Here is a 21386-nt window from a genome sequence, read left to right as displayed (position 1 = left end):
GCCCGCCTTAACATTTTACGTTTTGTCAGTTGGTCAATTTCTCCTGTACGACTACGATATGTAAATACAAATGTATATATTGAAAATCTTAAGGCCCTACATACGTTAAATCACAACTTAATTTTTTTATAATTTTTTTTTAATCATATATTTTTTTTATATTTTAAACCTGGGTAACATTTGACGTAACTGATTTTTTTAACACTCTCCTTATCATTCCATTAATATATGTATATGTAAAAAAAACAGAGTTTTACCTGTGACATAAAAAATACGCGTATTCGAATGAAACGTTGTGTCAAAATTTAAAGCGAATTTTAGGATTTCAAGGTGAATCACTTTAGGAGATTAAGGCCTTACTTGCAATAATAGAATTCATTACGCGTTCGGCTTCGCGGAGAGCCGGTCGCCACCTCACCCCCGATTTTTTTTTAAGAATATATATTGTATGTATTAATTTTAAAATCAAACAAAGATTTTTTTGAGTCTACTAATTTGTATTTTATTGACAAAAAGACATAAAAAAATAATATTGTGACAATTGTTTCGCCTTGTTAGAGCATTATTAAACGAAATAATAAAAAAATGAATGTATATTGGACGTATTTTTGTTATTTAGAATGTACATACTTACGTATATTGAAAAAATATTTTTATATTTATTCTTACCTGTCAATAACTCTTTTCTTTTCAAAACCATATATTGTACTTTTTTCAAAGAAAATATATTTTTTTCAATACAAGAACGGCGTTTTGAGAAAAAAATTGCGTTAAATGTTATCTGCGTTTACAGAAAATTAAGTGGCTATTCGTCGTATATTGGGCTTTAAATGCAATTCCACGCAGTTTCAGTAAAAATATCTCAATCTGCTTCAGAGGCATTAGAATCATTATTTATTGATTTGGCGTTTAATTTGTAGAACTCCATTTTAATTTATGTATTAATTTTAAATCAAACACAGATTTTTTGAGTCTACTCAGTTGTATTTTATTAACAAAAACACATAAAAAATTAATATTGTGACAATTGTTTCGCCTTGTTTGGGCATTATCAAACGAATTTCGTTTGTCGTTCGAATGACATTCGTTTGATAATGCCCTAACAAGGCGAAACAATTGTCACAATATTAATTTTTTATGTGTTTTTTTTAATAAAATACAACTTAGTAGACTCAAAAAATCTGTGTTTGATTTAAAATTAATACTTAAATTAAAATGCATTAGAATCAAATCGTTTCTAAATTTCCTGATTCAAATTTTGGCCTTTTAAGTTTTCTCTTTGATTAATCTGACATAATAATATCGCCCAAAGTATTTGGATGAACATTTTAACAGAATTGAAACATTATTGATGGATATATTTTCAATATCCAATATTTCCAACGCTACGTATCGTTTTTCAGTCGATAAAAGCAACCGATGGGCGGCTTGATTCTGTCAGAAAACCATTAGATAAATTAATAGTAACATACAGTCACATTGAAAGCTGTCCCACCACATTCCCAGATCTGATACAGAAGCATCTAGGCTTCCTGAGAGACCCTTTCTTGCAAAGCAATTTTTTTAATGAGATTAATTGCGAAATTGATAGAAAATGTTAAACAAAATTGTATCGCAATTACTGTGAATTTACGTTTAAAAGCTTTCAATAACCCTGTCACTGCCATCAAATAAATGCTACTACTACTACCATCACGCCGTTTCCCCGCAGGGGTAGGCAGAGAGGATGGAACTAATTTAGTCATACAGATCCTCCGATTACGTAGACTTTTGACACCATCAGATTTTAGGTTCTGATTGACCTGATTGTGCCAAGTCTGTTTCGGCCGTCCTCGTTCTGTTCTCCCGTTCACATTCGCCACATATATTTCAGTCATTCTCTCTTATCTATTCGCTCCACATGTCCATACCACCTTAGTGGTTAGCGACGGCAATTATTTTGATTATATTTCCAACAAACATAAACAATAAATAATAAGTTAAGTCCCTTTCCAAGCACAAGAGCTTAGTCTCTTTATTGGAGAGAACTGCGTTATTAATTTTAAGATTGTAAAAGTAGAAATATCTATAAAATAAATTAAAATTATAATTAAAACTTTTGTAACCATATTGATTAAAAAATAATAATTAAAAAAATTAAATTTTCCCTTTAATATCGAAAAAAATGGTTGAATGTTGCAAAAAACGGTAATTTCATATGCACCGATTACAACATTTTCATAATAGACCGGCGATACGTGGGCACACACAACACACTGGCGAATAAAACACGATATTTTCAATGAAAACAGTTTTTTTTTTGTCGAAGATGTAATTCTCAATATGTCATCGCCCGCGTGTCTCGACTTGCCCGTCTCGTGAGTTGCCTTTCCACACTTGGCGCCCGCCCAGAGACTGCCATTGTACGCTGTTCCGTGTTCCGTCCAATTTCCCGAACGGGCTAAAGTTGAGGAAATATTTACTTTATTTTTTATTTTATTTATTCGGGAATTGTACAGCTTACATATAAAAAATGATATAATAAACAATAGTTACATTAACAATAATAAACATTACATTACATTAACAAAAAATAGTTGCGTTAAAAAAAAGCCAATTAAACAAATCCACATTTATGATATAAAACTATTAAAAAACATTTAGAGATTAAACAAAAAAAAATTCTTGCATATATTTTTCCTTTATTTTAAATTCTTTTGCATTTCACAACATATTATAATTACAAGTACAAAAAAATATAAAAAATTTATACAAAAAAGATCCCACAAAGGCATGGCCTGTGTGTGGGTATACATTATATTTTAGGTTATAATAAAGGGCACTGGCAATACAATAGATATTATCAGAAATAAAAGTACAGATCAAAAGTGCTAATATAAACTACAAATATTAGGTTTTAACAGAAAACAAAAATCAAAAAGGTGAATATGAAAAAAGTTAGGAAATATATATTTAAAAAAAAGGGAAATATTTGTGTTTTTATTATTTTCACAAATATGTATTTCAATTTCCTACTATTTCTGTGAGCCTAAGCAGCTCATTATTAGAAATAGGTATCAAATTGTGGTAGAGGGGTTCGAACCAAGAAACTATGACTAAAGAGTCCGCGACACTTACCACGGGACCACAACCCGACTGTATGTACGTTGTGAGTTATACGTAGAAGAAGGTACTTAGATCCGTTTTTTTTAATAAATAATTTAAGCAAAATTTTAAATCGAAACAAACTTAGGTAATTAATTTCTAACATAAAGTCTCTGTGGAATTAATGAAACAGATTTGGAGCCATGAAAAATGAGTGTCTGCGTGAGTCTCCTTGAATCCGAGAATCCAAAATTATGAAAATTTGAAGAAGTGACACTCAAAAAACTGATCTAATGCGTAGATGTTCGGGAAATACATAAAAGTGGAAATATCTGGAAAACTAAGGCACTTTTACTGAGGTCTAATTTTCATTTTTTGGTGTCACTGAGTGTCAATTTTGCAAAGCTGTTTTTGTCACAGCAATAGCGAAATTAATAATGCGATACAAGCTATCACAAGAGTGCGATATGATAAGGGCGTTATCTGCGTACAATGTGTAGCGTAATCTGACCCACTGATGGATTTCGCGGCCAAAGGCCTGTATTGTGAACACGAGCGCATTGCCTATTGTAAATTGTCGGGTGTTTGGCCAGATAAGAGGCCACGAGCGAGTGTTTGCATAGCATAAAAGAGTGGTATTCTGCAAAATGTCGTTCACATCGCGTTCAAAGAATGGAGGCAAAAAAATCAATATCGATCATTTTAGCCATTTCAACAAATAAATATTGAAAGCTGTCCCACCGCATTCCCAGATCTGATACAGAAGCATCTAGGCTTCCTGACAGACCTTCTCTTGCAAACCAATTTTTTAAATTTTGTTTTATGAACTAAGTTGCGAAATTTATAGAAAATGTGAAACAAAATTGTATCGCGATTTTACTGTGAATTTACATTAAAAAGCTTTCAATATCCCTGTCACTGCCAATTTAAATAAATAAAAGTTTGTAAAACCACCACCAAATTTTCTAGAAGTGCCCCAGCGTGGGCAGTGAAAGGTATCGGTACTTAGTTAGTTCAGTTAGTCAGCTAGATCTGATTCCGACCCGACGTTGGCCGGTACACAAACGCCTCCACAACCCCGACCAGCACAGAAGACAGACACGGAACAGTTCAAGAATGAAGAAGACACGACTTAAAATAATTATATGGTTTTGAAGAGAAAAGAGTTATTGAAAGGAAAGGAGTTTAATTTTTTTCTATATCGTGGGTATACTGGCAAAAAAAAAGTTGACTCCAAAATTCCTGTTATTTCAAGCTTTCATTTATTAAATATATTATTTAACCATATCCGCTCCCTAGGTGGAGCATATGGAGTCCACAAACTGTCTCCAGGCTTTTCTGTCCGCTGCCAGCTCCCTTGCATCCTCCCAAGTCAGATCCGCGTCCCGAAGTTCTGACTAGAACTGCCGACGAATTGCTTTCATTTAGCCTGAATAAAATACCCGCTATTAAACTTAAAGTTGAATTTACTTGTAAAACCACATAAATATGACATTTCAAACTACATAAGTACTTAGTGTATTTTGCCAGTTTATAGAACGTTGAAAATTTATAATACGGCATCATTAGTCAAATTGCATATTTTCGAGTTAAAGTTTTTTGCCAGTATACCCACGATATGTTTGTAGTAAGTAAAGTTTCTTTTTCAGAGTGTTAGCGTCTTTTCCATTTTTAATTTAAATTCTCACAGAAAAGTGAATTTCAACTGCTCTTAGACTGACATTCATTGGCTCCGGGTAAATATACGTGCTAATACAATACAACTAAATAAAGAAAGCGAAATTGTTACAGGAGCGCGCGTCGTTTGAGAACAGCTCTGGGCATTAAAGGGTCAATATGTCGCACACCCCTTTCAAGAACGTCATAAATCAAAAAACCTGATTTTTCAGGAGAACGTTTTTAAAGTTTAAAAATATAACACAATGTATTAAAAATAAATATCAAGCCACTTATTGAACTTTTTACTGTGCAACAGATCTTTTTAGGTAAAACCTAAAGGTTTTTTCTCCATTTGAAAAATATTTTATATTTAAAAAAAAAATAATTAAACAATATGTAAAGTATTTTGTATATAATATATTTTGTATTTACTAATTATACTTAGAAACCTATACCCTTATACCCTGTACTATGACTATTTATTTTGTATCCCCACACACAGGCCATGCCTTTGTGGGATCTTTTTTTGTATTCATTTTTATTTTTTATATAATATTTTTTGTTTTTGAATTTATGTAATGCAAATGAATTTTAAATAAAGAAAAAAAAAAAACCTTTTCTTCAAAATGCTAAAACAACATTTTCTGCCCTGTAGCGTGTAAATATTACGTTTAAAATATGCCCCTTTTGCTGGGATATAGCCGAAAACATGCACAACTAAAAATTGACGATTTTTGATTTATGACATTGTTGAAAGGAGTGAGCGATATGTTACAGGAACGCGCATAGTTTAAGAACGGCTCTCTGGGCATTAAAGGGTCAATATGTAAGCTTGACTCTGACCAGTGCTGTCGGGAGTTATTTCCGAGCATCGGCACTTGAACGGCACCATAAAATGTGAAATATGTACACAAGAATCGGCTTGCATGCCGCACTTAGTGCCGCCATAACGGGTCGGGAACAAAACGACGAAAGCGCGTCGAAAAGGTGCGGGTGAAGGAAATATTTTACTTTTTTTTTTACACCAACAAAATAAATGAGCCGTAAAAGGGATTAAAGTATCGTGATTTTACACTCGTATATTTATAGATTTGGCGTTTAATTTGAAGAACTCCATTTTAATTTACGTATTAAATGTTATATCAAACACTGATTTTTTTGAGTCTACTAAGTTGTATTTTATTGTTAAAAAACATATTAAAATCAATTTTGTGACAATCGTTTCGCTTATTTATGGCATTTTCAAACGAATACAAAAAAAAGATCCCACAAAGGCATGGCCTGTGTGTGGGTAAACATTTTATTTTAGGTTTTAATAAAGGCACTGGAAAGAATACAATATACATTAGAAATATAAATATATTAAAAGTGCTAAATTAAACTACGAATACATACATGATTTTAACAAAAAATGTACTTGAAAAAACTTAACAAATATCTTCTTCTTTTTCTGCTTCTTTTAGGACTGGGTCCTGTCATTCTCGGGTCGCTCCTGGGAGGTGGAAGACCAGCTATCCTTCCATCGTTTAGGTGGTCTTCCTGGGGGTCTGATCCCGCTTATGTTGCTGTCCGCTGCCACCCTCACCACTCCATCCGAACTCGCTCTTCTCACATGATCTCTCCAGAAACGTCTTCTTTCTCTTCCCCATCGCACAACATCTTCAACATCGCAGATTTTTCTTATATCTGAGTTTCTTACTCTGTCGCGAAGTGTTAGGCCCGCAATGGGTCGTAGAGTCTTCGTTTCTGATGTCCTAAGAAGGCTTTTTGTTCTCGCGGTGTCGGCTCTTGTTTCCGTGCCGTATGTCAGGATCGGTCTTACGCAGGTTTTATAGATCCTCACCTTACTCTCTTTCAGCATGTATTTGTTTCTCCATTTTACAAATATCCGTTTTATTTAATAAATAATTTCAGCAAAATTTTAAATAGAAACAAATTTAGATAATTAGTGTCTATCATTTTTGTCCGCCTCCGTAGTGTAATGGTCAGCACGCTCGGCTACCGTTCTGGAGGTCCCGGGTTCGATTCCCAAGGGGGGTAAAATAAATATAAGTGATTTTTTCACTGTCATATTAATTCAATATTACCCTGGACTGGTACCTGAAGCGGAGGGCTGATCACCTTTCCTTCATGTATAAACGATCAAGATAACACTGCGTTTATATGACGCAGTGCCCTATGCACCATTGGGGTGCGGGTAAGGGTTTTATATTATTTATTATTATCATATAGTCGTTGTAGGAATGAATTAAACAGTTTCATTTATTGATTCGGCAGTCACCTTGTGGTAAAATCTATGCATTTTTTTATTAATGTTTTACTTAGTAAATACCACTATTTCAAATAGTGGTTTTTTCTAAGAAAAGCATTAATTAAAAATTAATTAAACAGTTTAGGAGCTATGAAAATTAATTTGTAATTTTCAAACGGCAATCTATTTTTGCATCTTTACACTTTCACTGCGACTACACGAATTGTGCAAACAATTCTCACATATCTGATTATTCACAATACTTGCATTGCACGTTCAATTAAGCGCTGCGTGCATCTATTTGCATGCACTTTTCCATCACACTTTTCCAAACTCATCGCGCGTGCCCTAACTGAAATAGTTGAATAACAAATTAGCGCAGTGCAGTAAAACCTCGATATAACGGACCTCTATTCAACGTGATTCAAGTCCTGTGATTCATGTACCTACCCAAACTGGTATTAATTGTAATGAAAACATATTTTTACAGCTCATTACCTTTAAATAACTATTTTTTTTCAAAACCATATATTTTTTTCGAAAAAACTTTTTTTTTCAATACAAAAACGGTGTTTAAAGAAAATAAAACAACTGCTATTTATCTATGCCTAGTATTCGTTAAATAGCAACTTAATTTTCTTAAAGCCCGGGTAACATTTGACGAAATTGTTTTTTGAAACACCATTTTTTTATTGAAAAAAATAGTTTTTCTACGAAATAAATATATGGTTTTGAAAATAAGAGTTATAGAAAGGTAATGAGATATATTTTTTTTAATACACATTGTAAAAAACAAAAAAATCCAATTTACATTTTTAAAAAATGGGTATGATTCCAACGATCGGTTCTATGCGTTGCCAGAGTCGGGTTGTGGTCCCGTGGTTAGTGTCGCGGACTCTTAAGCCAGAGTTTCTCAGCTCGAACGCACTATACCACAATTTGATACCTATTTCTAATAATGAGCCGCTAAGTCTCACAGAAATAGTATGAAATTGAAATATTTCTGTAAATAATAGAAAACACAAATATTTATTTATAAAAAATCCAACTGAGTTTTATTAATGCGAGTGTAAAATAAGTGAGTGAAATGAGTGCATTGAATAAGCATTGGAGTGAAAAATCAGCTACCTATATTTATTTATTAAAAGGAGTTGAAGTCCACTAGTCTAGTGTATTAGTCGCACAGATTATAATGATGTAATTCGTGTTCAAAGGTGAAATGATCGCCAACCTATTATTGTAATCACTCATATAATAAGTCCTTATCACCATTACGGCAATTATTACTTATGAAGTTTTCCATTATTTGACTATAATACAAGTTTAATTAGTTAACTGCAATTACCGTAAGTACGATAATTATTAGGAAAACTAGTGACATTTATACAGAAATATAGTAAAACCTCGATATAACTGACTTCTATTTAGCGAACTTCGGATAACATAAATGTGGAATTGTTTAATTGGGTTTATTTTTATTAATGTAACTACTTTTGTTAATGCAATGGAATGTTTATTATTGTGAATGTTTTTTTCTTCATTCAAACCCTTATCCGCACCCCGATGGTGCATAGGGCACTGCATCATATAAACGCAGTGTTATCTTGATCACCAACATGAAGGAAAGGTGATCAGCCCTCCGCTTCAGTACCAGTCCAGGGTAATATTGAATAAATATTAGAGTGAAAATATCACTTATATTTATTTGACCCTCCCTGGGAATCGAACCCGGGACCTCCAGTACGGTAGCCGAGCGTGCTGGCCATTACACTACGGAGGCGGACAATTTAATTGTTAATGTAACTATTTTATAATGACAATTGTTAATATAACTATTTTAATTACATACTTTTTTAAATGTCAAGCCGTACAACTCCCGAACAAATAAAAAAAAATATAACAGACAAAAAATGTAAAAAGACATCCTGTTCATATTATACATGCTTACATTACAAGTGTCGCCACATGTAAACAATTTTTAGTGGACATGATTATCACGTCATACGTCTAGCACTAGAATTTGAGACATAATGCGGTCCTGTTCGTACACTGCACCTAGCCGGAGCGACAACAACACTGCCAAAAATGAAAATATTGGTGGTAAGATCACATCTCGACGATCTAATAACATTTATTGACTTAATTGTCAGATATCGAGGTTCAACTACATATATTATATGCATTTTCGTAGTTTTAGAGAGTATTACATTAAAAAAAAACAGCAAATTTCAAAAGTGCAAACAAAACTTGATTCCTTTTTCAAAGCAGGATTACCGAAAGCAAGCGCGTCGATATCAGACAGCAACGTCACATCACGACGAGTGTCCGAAGACAATAAATAGAGTTTTGTTTGTGTTTTGTATTTTTTTTTTAAATATAAATACTGTGTTCATATTTTCAAAAAAAAAGTTGATGATTTATTTTTAGCCTATTTTTACAATGTTGGGTAATATATCCAAAATAAAACAAGGTTTGTTGGATTGAGTTCTACATTTATTTATGTATTTGTTAATACGTGACGCGTTTCATATTCTTAGGACATTATCAAACACTGACTACAAATATTTACGTGTTTGATAATGTCCTAAGAAGACGAAACGCGTCACGTATTAACATATACATAAATAAATGTAGAATTCAATCCAACAAACCTTGTTTTATTTTGGATATATTATTTAACGATTCAATGTGGAATTCTACCAACTGTCTGCAGTTACAATAAATAACTATTTTTTATAACGGACTTTCGGCTTTAATGGACACCCCCTCCCCCCCGATCGGACCGTTATATCGTGGTTATACTGTATTCACGATACGGTCTCACTGTCAACACACGAGTTAGAAAACTCTCATTGACTCCGTGGCCGAGTGGGCAGAAACCAGTTTACGAACCGACAGCCGTGGGTTCGACTATCGGGCCACGCTTCGTCTAGGAGTAAATCGGGGACAAACGCTGGAATCTTCGGCCACCAAATCCCAAAAGTAGAAACCATTAAAAAACAGAAATTGTTCAACTTTTAAAGGGTGAAATATAATTGAATCTAAAGAAAAGTTCATCTTCGAGATGCCAAAATGACTTTACAATACCAAAATGAAATACCAAAGAATTCCAACAGAACTTTAAATATTTGGGAACCAAATACAACCTTCCCACAGATAAAAAATTGAAGATATTAAAATTGAGGGTATTTTAAGATTAATAAATTTAATTCTAATTTATTTAAATCTAATAAGAAACAATTTAGGGTAGGCAACAGTTTTTATAATCGAACCTTTAAGCGATTTTAAAAAAACATCTCGGGATTTGCATTGTACTATTGTTTCTAACACTTAGATTTTTTCATCATTTTCCTTGTTTATATGTAGTAGAATGGTCAAATTACTAAAATGGTAAAATTTACACCACACAGTTATTGGGGAGAAACAAATTTCTAAAATAAATACTTCGCTTATATTTAATGCTACCCTTGATTTCAAGTAACCGGGATTGATTGCACACTTTGATTTTAAATTGTGCAACGGCACACGTGTTGAATAATGTTGAATACGTTTAAACCGTATTCCACGTTACATAATGTAAAAGTCCCTAAAAATATTTTTTTGTTTTGTCCGCCTCCGTAGTGTCAGCACGTTCGGTCAGCACGTTCGGCTACCGTTCTGGAGGTCCCGGGTTCGATTCCCAAGGGGGGTAAAATAAATATAAGTGATTTTTTCACTGTTATATTTACTCAATATTACCCTGGACTGGTACCTGAAGCGGAGGGCTGATCACCTTTCCTTCATGTGTAAACGATCAAGATAACACTGCGTTTATATGACGCAGTGCCCTATGCACCATTGGGGTGCGGGTAAGGGTTTTATTATTATTATTTATTATAAAAATATTTTACATAAATCTATTCGATATATTATGATTTTTAAAATATGTAAGGGCTTGAGGCTTTTAATAGCAAAAAAAAAAATTAAAAGCTTTCTTATTTGTCCAACCTAACAGTTTCATTTGTGAAATAAACCTGTACATCATTTAAAATAATAGTAATAATCAAAATTAATTAAAATATAAAATTAGTGTCTACAAGAACTAAATGAGTTGATAAAAAAAAAATTGTAGGTAGGTACTTGCGTACTACCATATTTTTTTCGGATGGCTGCAAGATGTAATAGAAACAATAATATAAACGTCATCTGTATATTTATAAACGACAGAAATGTAGATCATTGAAATTATGAAGATATCCGATGTTTTTAATATTGACTTTGTAAGCGAAAAGCAAAAATTGTGTAATTTACGAAGTAATGAAAAATATAGCAAATAAATGGCGAACATCTTTAGTGTTTGCATAGTGACAGATTATAAAAATTCCAAAATGCAATCATGATTACACTACCCAGTATTTTACAATTCAATAGATGTAAGCAAGTTAATGAGGAAATGGTCAATTTACAATCAGCAAAACTTCTGCACTTGTGAAACAAAAAAAATCATCTATTTCGTTTTTGGCAGCTAGTTTGTACTGTACACCTTGAAACTGACATCCAGAATTCCCAAATCTCTCCGAAATAGCGTGATAAATAATCATAAACACTTCTCGAATATCGCGGAACAATAAGACACGAAGTGATTTTGACAAGTTGTGTAAACAGTTTTTAAAAAATAAGTACAACTCACGATTTTCATGGACCCTACAAATCTCAAACCACTTGGAAGACTCACTTACAACGGACACAAAACTAACAAAGGTTAATCAACTAGCATACAATAACAAAACCATCCAGCGGAAAATTGAATTAATTCAGAATTACCACACTTTAGGATATCACAAAATCTAGCCACTAATAAAAACTCGTTTGCGATCACAATCGGTTGAAAATTCGGGTATAATGCCTGTAGCCCGCTACTGCGACATCACCCTTATAATTTTGGAACACAACACAATATAAAACACTTTCACTAGAATTAAATGACATAACAAATACCGATAAAATAAATAAATAAGATCGAATACGTGACGAAAAACCGTCCCGACGTACAATGCCCGTCAACCACAATCAACTGTATCGACGCAAGCGCGTTGACGTTTTGAACGTCGGTCTCCGTTCATAAAAATCATTCAGCGATCGCATGACAATATTTAACCCATTCATAAAGCAAAACCTATTCCTTTTGTCGGAAAGTGTCAGATTTATTTTGTTCACGTCATTTAATATCGTTGTGTTGAAAACACAACATAAAACGAAAATCAATTGCTCTCTATTACAAAATTGTCGAAGAAATCATGTGAAAATGGCCAAATATATATTATAAACAAGGAGACAAAATGCTAGACTGCCGCGGAAACATGTAAAGGTATGTGGGTTATTATAATAATAATCTTATTACCATTGTTATAATTTTTGAGTTTTTAGATTTTCGATAGTATTAAGTATTTTAGCAAATAACTCAAACCGGAAAGCTGAATTTAATTACCCTTAGTTTGCGAATTCAGTTTGAAAACATATTAAATACATATTTGTATGTCAGTATAAATTTTAATAGATTTTTTCGTTAGTTTTCTGTTATTTCATAACCAGAAATTATTTTTATTTTACTGTTTCATGTTAAATATCTGCTAATAATATTTTATATATATTTATTCTTTGTCTTTTTTCTAGTTTAAAATGATCACTATAAACTTCATACCGAAGCGTATTATGTTGTATACCCACGTACAGTTGATCCTTTTATGGGATTTTTTGTTTATATTAAATATATAAATGAGCCATGTTATATGTAAACAATTTTTTTATAAATAAATACTAGACTGATCAAACTGTCTAGTAGTTTTTTCGAACGCAGCTCTTTTCTGATGTTGTCTTTTTCTAATGAAGTACGTTCACAACTTGGAATTGGTCATATCCAACAGATGATCAATACACAATTGAGAGTACCTACTGAGGTTCCAATAAATTTCAACGTAAATTAAAATGTAAATTTAAAGCAAAAGTGTAGGACGAATAGAGAAAATGATGACAATTGGTAATCTCGTATGCATGTATTTTTGTTTTTGTTATTAAACATATTGAAAATAATTTCTGATATCACAAAAAAATATAAATTTGTTATTTTACCACTAATAATGAAAATATTATTAAAATACACCTTTCTAAAATAAAAAATATTTTAACGTGCTATTGTAAAATGTTTTTGAGGTGACTGTGACACAAAAAATTAAATATATTGAATTTTTCTTTAATTATTCACTGCTGACAATTCGTCGGCAGTTCTCGTCAGAACTTTGGGACGCGAATCTGACTTGGGAGGATGCAAGGGAGCTGGCAGCCGACAGAAAAGCCTAAAGACAGTTTCTGGACTCCATATGCTCCACCTAGGGAGCGGATATGGTTTAATTAATTAATTATTACTCTAACGTGGAGTGGTACAATAAGACTATCTACAATTAAGTTAATAATAACGCTTTTTAAATCCACTGTTTTCTCTATTTCATTGTCATTCTATCGAGAGTCGAGGTAGGAAAAATATAAAATCATGCTTTCACATTTTACGTGTGTGCCCCACCAACTTCTGGCATGGTGATCACATTGACTTTTGGAACATTACCAAATCTACGTCATGTGTCAAAAATATAAACATAACCGAACATAACCTTACTTTCCAGCAATTTCAGTTTGCACATTTTTGATCCTGTCAATATATGTATATTATTTGATATATTTAATAAAATGGTACTTCTGCGGGACCCCAGACTCGCACTGAAGGCTTTGAATGGTGTACTTTGTGTTTGCAAACCCGTTGGTATATCTGTAAATAAAATTATTAGTACAATCAAAGCAAACTTATGTCGAGGTTTGTGCAGTGTAATTATTATTGTTTTCCTATCTTGAAGAGTACTTATGTATTAATTTTATTTATTTGTAATATTAATGACTATATTCACGAATCGAATATAACAATTTTTTTCTTTATTTTAAATTCTATTGCATTATACAAACATAACAAATTCAAATACATAAAAATATGAAAAAAATATAAATACAAAAAAAGATCCCACAAAGGCATGGCCTGTGTGTGGGTATTACAATATAATTTAGGTCATAGTTAAGGGTGTAAGGGTATAGGTATTATAAGCAGAACTAGTGTGTCCAAATATGTAAAAATGTTGTAAATAAATTGTCCGGTCAAATTATAAGCTTAAATAATAAAAATGAAAATGGTATTTTCTGGCGTTTCTCATGTGTGTGATTATAATCCAGGATTCGGACCTCACATCCTAATATAAGAGTTTCTCCTTAGTAAAAAGCATCTTTACATCTCACCAATTGATGTCTCTAGTGAAGTTCTAGTGATTCAAGAACAAGGTTTCTAAATTAGTTCATATATACAGAACTTCCAAGAATTTGAGTAGTGTGGTTGTCAATAATGGGTAGAATTGGTGAATGTTACACGTGTGTAAAGTGATCACTCAAACCAGCCTATGACGGTCGTCAGCCCCGTAAATGCCCAGACTTCCATATTCTTCTTCATCTTTGATGAGATGTCAAAAATAATAGAATAATAGTGTTAATATAAAATACAAAAAATACTTGACTATCAGAGAACAAAAAAAAAACTTTTTAAAAAAAAAATAAAATTAAAACATAAAAAAGATGAAAAAGTAAAAAGCATGCAAGTTAGCAAGCATGAGTGATACGTCTACAAGAAAAAGGAGCTTAAATCTGTCTCTTCAATAAACAATGTAAGCAATATTTTAAATCTACACAAACTTAGGTACAACACGGCTGTCCAAATTTAAAACACAGTAAGGGATATTTTTTTGTAGTGGTTTTTTTTTGCATTTATAGACTAAGTAGACTCTACTTAGTCCGAAAATGCAAAAAAAACCTACTACAAAAAAATGTCCCTTACTGTATTTTAAATTTGGACAGCCGAACAGTTTTGGAGCTATGAATATGTCTTTACGCAAGTCTGTATTCTTTTGTATTTATGAAATATTTGAATAATTTTCAATTATCAGTATTAAATTATTGCGTTTGCGCTGTAACTTCAAAATATAAACATCTTAATATATTTCATAGTGTCTGTTTATTGCACATACTTTATTTAACCCTTGATTACGGGTCATTCGTAAAATTTACGACGCACATTCAATTTGTAGGGAGCACGGAGGCAACACATTTGAATAATATAGTGACAGCTAGCATGTATCTTGATTTTTTTTACTGATATTGTGTTTAAAGTTCTTAAAAAACATTTAGCACTTTTTTTTAAACCTTTCTGACTTGGGAGGATGCAAGGGAGCTGGCACCCGACAGAAAAGCCTGGAGACCGTTTGTGGACTCCACATACTCCACCTAGGGAGCGAATATGGTTTAATATTACAGAATATCTATATTCATAATACAAAGATTTTATTTAAAGAAATACATATTTAATGTAAAAAAAACCCACTCCCCAGAGAAAGTCGGACATCAATTGTTGTACTCCTGGAAAGGTTAAATGTCTTTATTTAAGGATTTTGCTAAAATGTGAGCTTTTATTATTGCATAAAGGTGGAGACTGACCGGAGCATTTCATCGTAACGTAACACATTAGTACAGCGAGCCGAGCGCTCTATCCATAGTTTCGGATGCTCGCTGCGAGCGACGTTACAACGTTATGCTACGACGAAATGCTCCGGTCAGTCTCCACCTTAGTACCTCGTTGTTTCCTACATGCAAGTAGAGCCTCAATATTGGGTATGTCATGGTTTGTGATTTCAAGCAGTTTGAACCACTTTTTTCAGATCTCAACACATTAGACGATCGACCTCCCCGGCCGATGGTCGTGATATCCGGCGCCACAAACTCCCCAATGAAAGTGAATCTGGCTCCAGACTTGACGGATCATCCGCTGGTTACGGGTCCTCGGTTTCAGGATGCTGACTTTCAGATCAGCTATGTGACGTATGTTGATTACAACACCAGCGGAGTTATAGGTATTTCCGAATTGAAATTTTCTATATTCTCAATATTATTAACCCTAAAATGATTAAGGAAACACTTGTTTTTATACCACTTGAGTTCACTGACTCAAGTCAGTGTTTGATAATGTCCTATAAGACGAAACGCGTCACATATCATATATCGCTCACTCCTTTCAAGAACGTCATAACTCAAAAAACTTGATTTTTCAAGATAACGTTTTTAAAGTTTAAAAATGTAATACAATGTTTTAAAAATAAATATCAAGCCACTAATTGAACTTGTGCAACAGATCTTTTTAGGTAAAACCTGAAGGTTTTTTCTCCATTTGAAAAGTATTTGGTGTATTTAAAAAAATAATTAAACAATGCCTTTTTTTCAAAATGCAAAAACAACACTTTCTGGCCTGTAGCGGGTAAATAGTAAGTTAAAAATATGCCGCTTTTGCTGGGATATAGTACATTTTCTGGGAATTCCGAAAACATGTACAACTGAAATTTGTCGATTTTTGATTAATGACATTCTTGAAAGGAGTGAGCGATATATGATTTTTACATATATGACGCGTTTAGTTTTATTAGGACATTGACTGACTTGAGTCAGTGTTTGATAATGTCCTATTAAGACGAAACGCGTCATATATCATATATGTAAATAAAGTAGAATTCAATCCATTAACCGTATTTCATTTTGGATAAATTACCCAATAATTCATTATGGAATTTTATCAACTGCCTGCAGTTACAATAAATAAGATATATTATTAAATAACCACTCACCGAGATATTTTGTCTACCGGTTTTGAGATGTACCCGTCTCTTCGTCAGGACAATCACTATGACATGTAAACAATACTACACGTCACTACTATAGCACTATTCACACATTTATAACCACACAAAACATGGTCTACCATGTGATAGCATGTGATCAACAGTTTGTGCAGTTATAAGTGTGTGAATAGTGCTATGATAGTGACGTGTAGTATTGTTTGCATGCTGTTGTAGTGATTGTCCTGAAATTTTCTATTTGAAATTCCCAGTAATTTGATTGCTATGAATTTGTCACATACTTCGTTTTGAACTATGTGACAAATCCTGATTGATATAAGCCATTGATCCATTACATCTATTGTATTGTATTTTTTTTAGGGATTAACCTTTTCATAGCCGCAAATAAATTACGCCGCAGTGCTCAACAGGCCAAGTATTTTTTTGAAAAAAAAAAGTTGTCTAAAGAAATTTTTTTTTGTTGTTTTTATTGAATTATAATTTACTTACCAAATATTATATCCCGCATCGATTGTTAGAGTTTTATTCTTGAAGTTAAACCAGTTTCAAATTTTCATCTCAGACAGGGTTGTCACACTGAGTCGCACACGCAAGTTTTTATTAAATTTAATATTAACACAAAACTATTATTTATCAATGGAATATAGTTTGAAATGTAAAAAAATTGTAAATTTAATATTAACACTCAACTATTATTTATCAGGTATCTTAGAATGAAGTATAGTTAGAAATGTGATAAATTAGTAATTTTCCATTGTGTGGTACTTCTCAAAGCACGGTATAACACAAAGAGCCATCTTGCATTGTTTACACCTATAACTAGACTCTTTTCTTAGTTTTTTGCTAGTACACACAATACACTTCGCAGTCGGGGATGATTTTTTTCGGTCCGTGGTAGTTTTTCCAAAAAATGACTTTCTGTAAGTCACGATAGAAATTCTGCCTTCCGTTTTCTGCCATGAGAAGTACCGGGTTGTTCTTTTTCACTTAGCACGAAGAAGAACAAAGAACTTAGCACAAAGAAATAATTTATTTACTAAAAAGTTGTGAAAAGAAACCAATATCACTAGCAAAATACTGATAAAATCGGAGTAAATATAACGCGAAAGGTATAAATAAACAAATATTTTCAAAATAATATTTTAAAATAATAAGAAAAACACAAAAAAATTGAGCAAAATAAAAACCCCTGGCGTTCAAAACAATCGATTAAAATAATCAATATTTCAAGTGGTTTGAGTGGTAGCCCTAATGACATCTGTCAACTGTCAGCTGAAAGTGATACCGATAAATCACTTAAAAGTATTTAAAAACTTTATAAAATATTTTGTGAGAACTTCAACACATGGCAATGTATGTTCCGTTTTTGACAGATTGTCAATATGAGTCAAAACTGCGGAGTAATACGTCATCAAAAGTACTGACGAGATATCTCGTCTCTGGCAATACGGGCACTCCGCCATTTGCCGAGATATCTCGTCTCTGGCAACCATCGGGTTAACTTTATCCTTTATTATTTACTACACACATTCACTATCGTTTTTAACATACCTATATTAAATTTGTAAACACGATTCCAATTGATTCAATGTTTTTTGGCGTATCTCGCGCTCTACCAAAAGTAAGCAAATAGAACGCTTATAAGTGTCTCCCAATCTCTACCAACAGTATGTAAAAGACGTTATTAAGCTTTTCCCACAAACAATGTAAAATTTTATCGATAATGCTCATCTCAGCCTTGCATTTAAATAATATATTATTGATATGAAGTATTTTATAGCATTGATTCTGATTTGTTGCAGTGCTGGGAATAAATAAAGGTACAAAACTCACAATGAAACTCCACCGAGCCAAACCCACCCGCGCCTATAAAATCCATGGAAAATTTGGTGCGGCCACAGATACATATTTTGCAAATGGGAAAATTGTTGAGAAGGCGAGTTTCAAGCATGTTACCAGAGATAAAATTGACAGAGTTGTTGGGTATATGCAATCCGCTCATCAGAAGAAGATGTTCGAGTAAGTATAAATACTTAATGATTTTATTTGTAAAGTATTAGTGGTTTTTCCCTACTTATTTAATATTACTCTGGTCTGGTACATCAAACGCAGGGCTATCACCTTTTGTATGTATTTAATTTTCATCACTGTATACACATTTAAATGTTTCGTCTTGAACGCCACCAATGTTTAAAAATTATCTTTCAAGACCTTTGATGTACTTTTTTGAGATCTATCCATCAATTTGATGCAGTAAACCCTTAGATATTGTATAACTTATGTAAAATGTGACATAAAATGTCATAACTTATGTAATATGTGGCATAAAATGTCATAACTGATGTAAAACGTCATAATTTATGTAAAATGTCCTAACTTATGTAAAATACATATATCATAAAATGTTTTAATTTATGTAAAATGTGTCATAAAATGTCATGACTTACGTAAAATATCATGACTGATGTAAAACGTCATAACTTATGTATAATGTGTCATAAAATGTCATAACTTATGTAAAATGTGACATAAAATATCATAACTGATGTAAAATGTCATAATTTATGTAAAATGTGACATAAAATGTCATAACTTATGTGAAATATGGCATAAAATATCATAATTGATGTAAAATACCATACTAATGTAAAATGTGAGGATTGGGTTAAAATCAGCCATTATTTTAACTTATCCTGTTTTCACACTCTCCTGTACATATCTAAAATTGATTTCAGTTTGTCGGGCTTGGATATGTCCTCACAGGCCGGATACGAGCTGCTTTCCTCCGGTTTGATAAGACCAGCAGATAATAAAATACCCGTCATTTACGGACTCAAATGCATTAATTTTGACTCTCCAAATTTTACTATAGGTAAGATTTTTATCATACCAAACATCTACCTACTCCAAAAAAAATCACAAAATAAAATAAAATCAAAACCGTGTTAATGCAAGGTTAAGATAAGCATTATCGATAAAATTATGAAAGGTGTGTTGAGACAGTTTGGGTATGTGAATCGAATGAGTGAGGATAAAACAGTAAAACAAATATATGAGACAAATTTAGTTAGAAATAGAAACAAGACTGAGAAAGACTTGGTATGATCAAGTATTTCAAATACTTGGACGTGGTCTAATAGTGGTTCAAATACTTGGGTACTGAGGAGAAACTTCAAAAAATAATAAACAGTTTTGCCAATGTAACCATTAAAATTGTGTCATTGCTATTGAAAAATCCTTTATTAGATGATTGAAAGAACTAACCTTCAAATGTCCATTTTCCGTGTATGCAGTTAGGATATTCTGCATTCAGATGGCAGTTTAGTTTCTACAAATCTTAATATACATTTTTATGTTGCAGAAATTCAATCGATAAACGAATATGAAAAATACCTCCATACTATAATCCACGATATCGGAATGCAGCTGAAGTCTGTGGCGCATTGCACTGCCACCCAGTGCATTCGACAGGGGAGGTTTACATTGGACCACGCTATCCTGAAGAAGCATTGGGACCTTCCCAACATTTTAAACTCCATTAAAACGTGCAATCAGATTCTAGAGGAACATGAAACTTTACTACAGCCAAAAGCCGCCTTATCCATGTCATAAATCAATATTTTGTATCCAATTTTGTGTTCCGTAGCGTGATGTTTAGTGCGTTTAGCTACCTGCGGTACTGGAGGCCCCGGACTCTTTCCCGGGAGGGTTAAAATAAATATGAGTGTATTTTGTATGTTAAAAGCAATGTCAACTTTGTAGTATGGTAATATAACACTCTCCTTATAATTTATTGGTCGATTTGTGTAATACCGCTTTAAGTTTATAACCTGCGCGGTCCTATGACTGTACAGTTGTTACATATGGATTGATGAAAGCCTTATTTTATGGAAAGGTCATTTGGCGTTCAAAATGTATATACTATCAAAAAGGCATCACTTTGGTATAAAGATTTTCGTATTTTGTGATGTACTTACCAGATACCATTATTTACACGGCTTAGAATCTGACATAATTTTGAATGCTGATATAGGCATATCGGGTCCTATAGTACTGACTTTTTGGACAAGGGCAATCAATTATACATGGATTATTGGTATACAGACCCGACACTTTTTGATTTTCTTTTTGTGAATGGAACAAACGCTTGCGGAACGGCCAGAACCGATAGAAAAAATATGCCCAATTTTGACAAAGCCAAAGTGAAAAAAGGTGACATAGAGTATTACGCATCTAGATCTCTTATGGCAGTCAAATGGAAAGACAAGAGGGAAGTAATAATGCTGACCAATATGCATGAGAGCGAAATGGAAGTAAGCCAAAAAATTGACTACCGAACATGTCAATATAATAATAATAATAATAGATAATAAAATTGGATAACTTATATAGCGCCATTTTCGTAAAAAAATACCTCAAGGGCACTATATATAAAGAAACGACAGCAATTGTTATTGGTTACTCAAAAAATATGGGCGCAGTCGGCAGGGTGGACCAAATTTTGGGAATTTCAATTTTTCAACATTTTGAGTGTGTCCAAATACTTGTTTACTAAATCTGGATTATCTCCAATTACAGGAGCTATTTTCATATCATTTTTTGACATCTCATTAAAGATGAAGAAAAACATGGAAGTCTGGGCA

At 32.7% G+C, this 21386-nt stretch overlaps 2 protein-coding genes across 5 annotated transcripts in view; one reads left to right on the top strand and one right to left on the bottom strand.

The window, feature by feature from the left end:
• Positions 1-12276, bottom strand: part of LOC148299602 (uncharacterized) — a 111088-nt gene extending 98812 nt beyond the window's left edge. Inside the window, exon 1 of one of the 3 annotated variants that reach the window (XM_088275914.1) lies at positions 11664-12276. The gene's annotated coding sequence lies outside the window, so the exon portion shown is untranslated. The remainder of the gene's footprint in view (positions 1-11663) is intronic. The other 2 variants (XM_088275915.1, XM_088275916.1) reach the window with 2 other exon arrangements.
• Positions 12277-13599: 1323 nt separating this feature from the next.
• Positions 13600-20417, top strand: LOC148299601 (pseudouridylate synthase TRUB2, mitochondrial-like). Of its 2 annotated transcripts, none has more exons than XM_088275912.1 (5): positions 13600-13838; positions 15775-15966; positions 18546-18762; positions 19479-19615; positions 20105-20417. In XM_088275912.1, the coding sequence occupies exons 1-5, from the start codon at positions 13715-13717 to the stop codon at positions 20353-20355; spliced, it is 921 nt and encodes a 306-aa protein (XP_088132038.1). In that variant the 5' UTR covers positions 13600-13714; the 3' UTR covers positions 20356-20417. The 2 variants fall into 2 exon arrangements, with proteins under 2 accessions (XP_088132038.1, XP_088132039.1); XM_088275913.1 differs by having other exon boundaries at positions 13621-13849.
• Positions 20418-21386: the final 969 nt, after the last annotated feature.

This window comes from Brachycentrus maculatus, unplaced genomic scaffold (genome assembly GCF_059751285.1).
Source record: "Brachycentrus maculatus isolate JH-2025_06_01 unplaced genomic scaffold, ASM5975128v1 h1tg001056l, whole genome shotgun sequence".
In the NCBI taxonomy this organism is placed as follows: Eukaryota; Metazoa; Arthropoda; class Insecta; order Trichoptera; family Brachycentridae; genus Brachycentrus; species Brachycentrus maculatus.
Note: the sequence above shows the minus strand (reverse complement) of the source record. Positions and strands in the feature narration are given on the sequence as shown.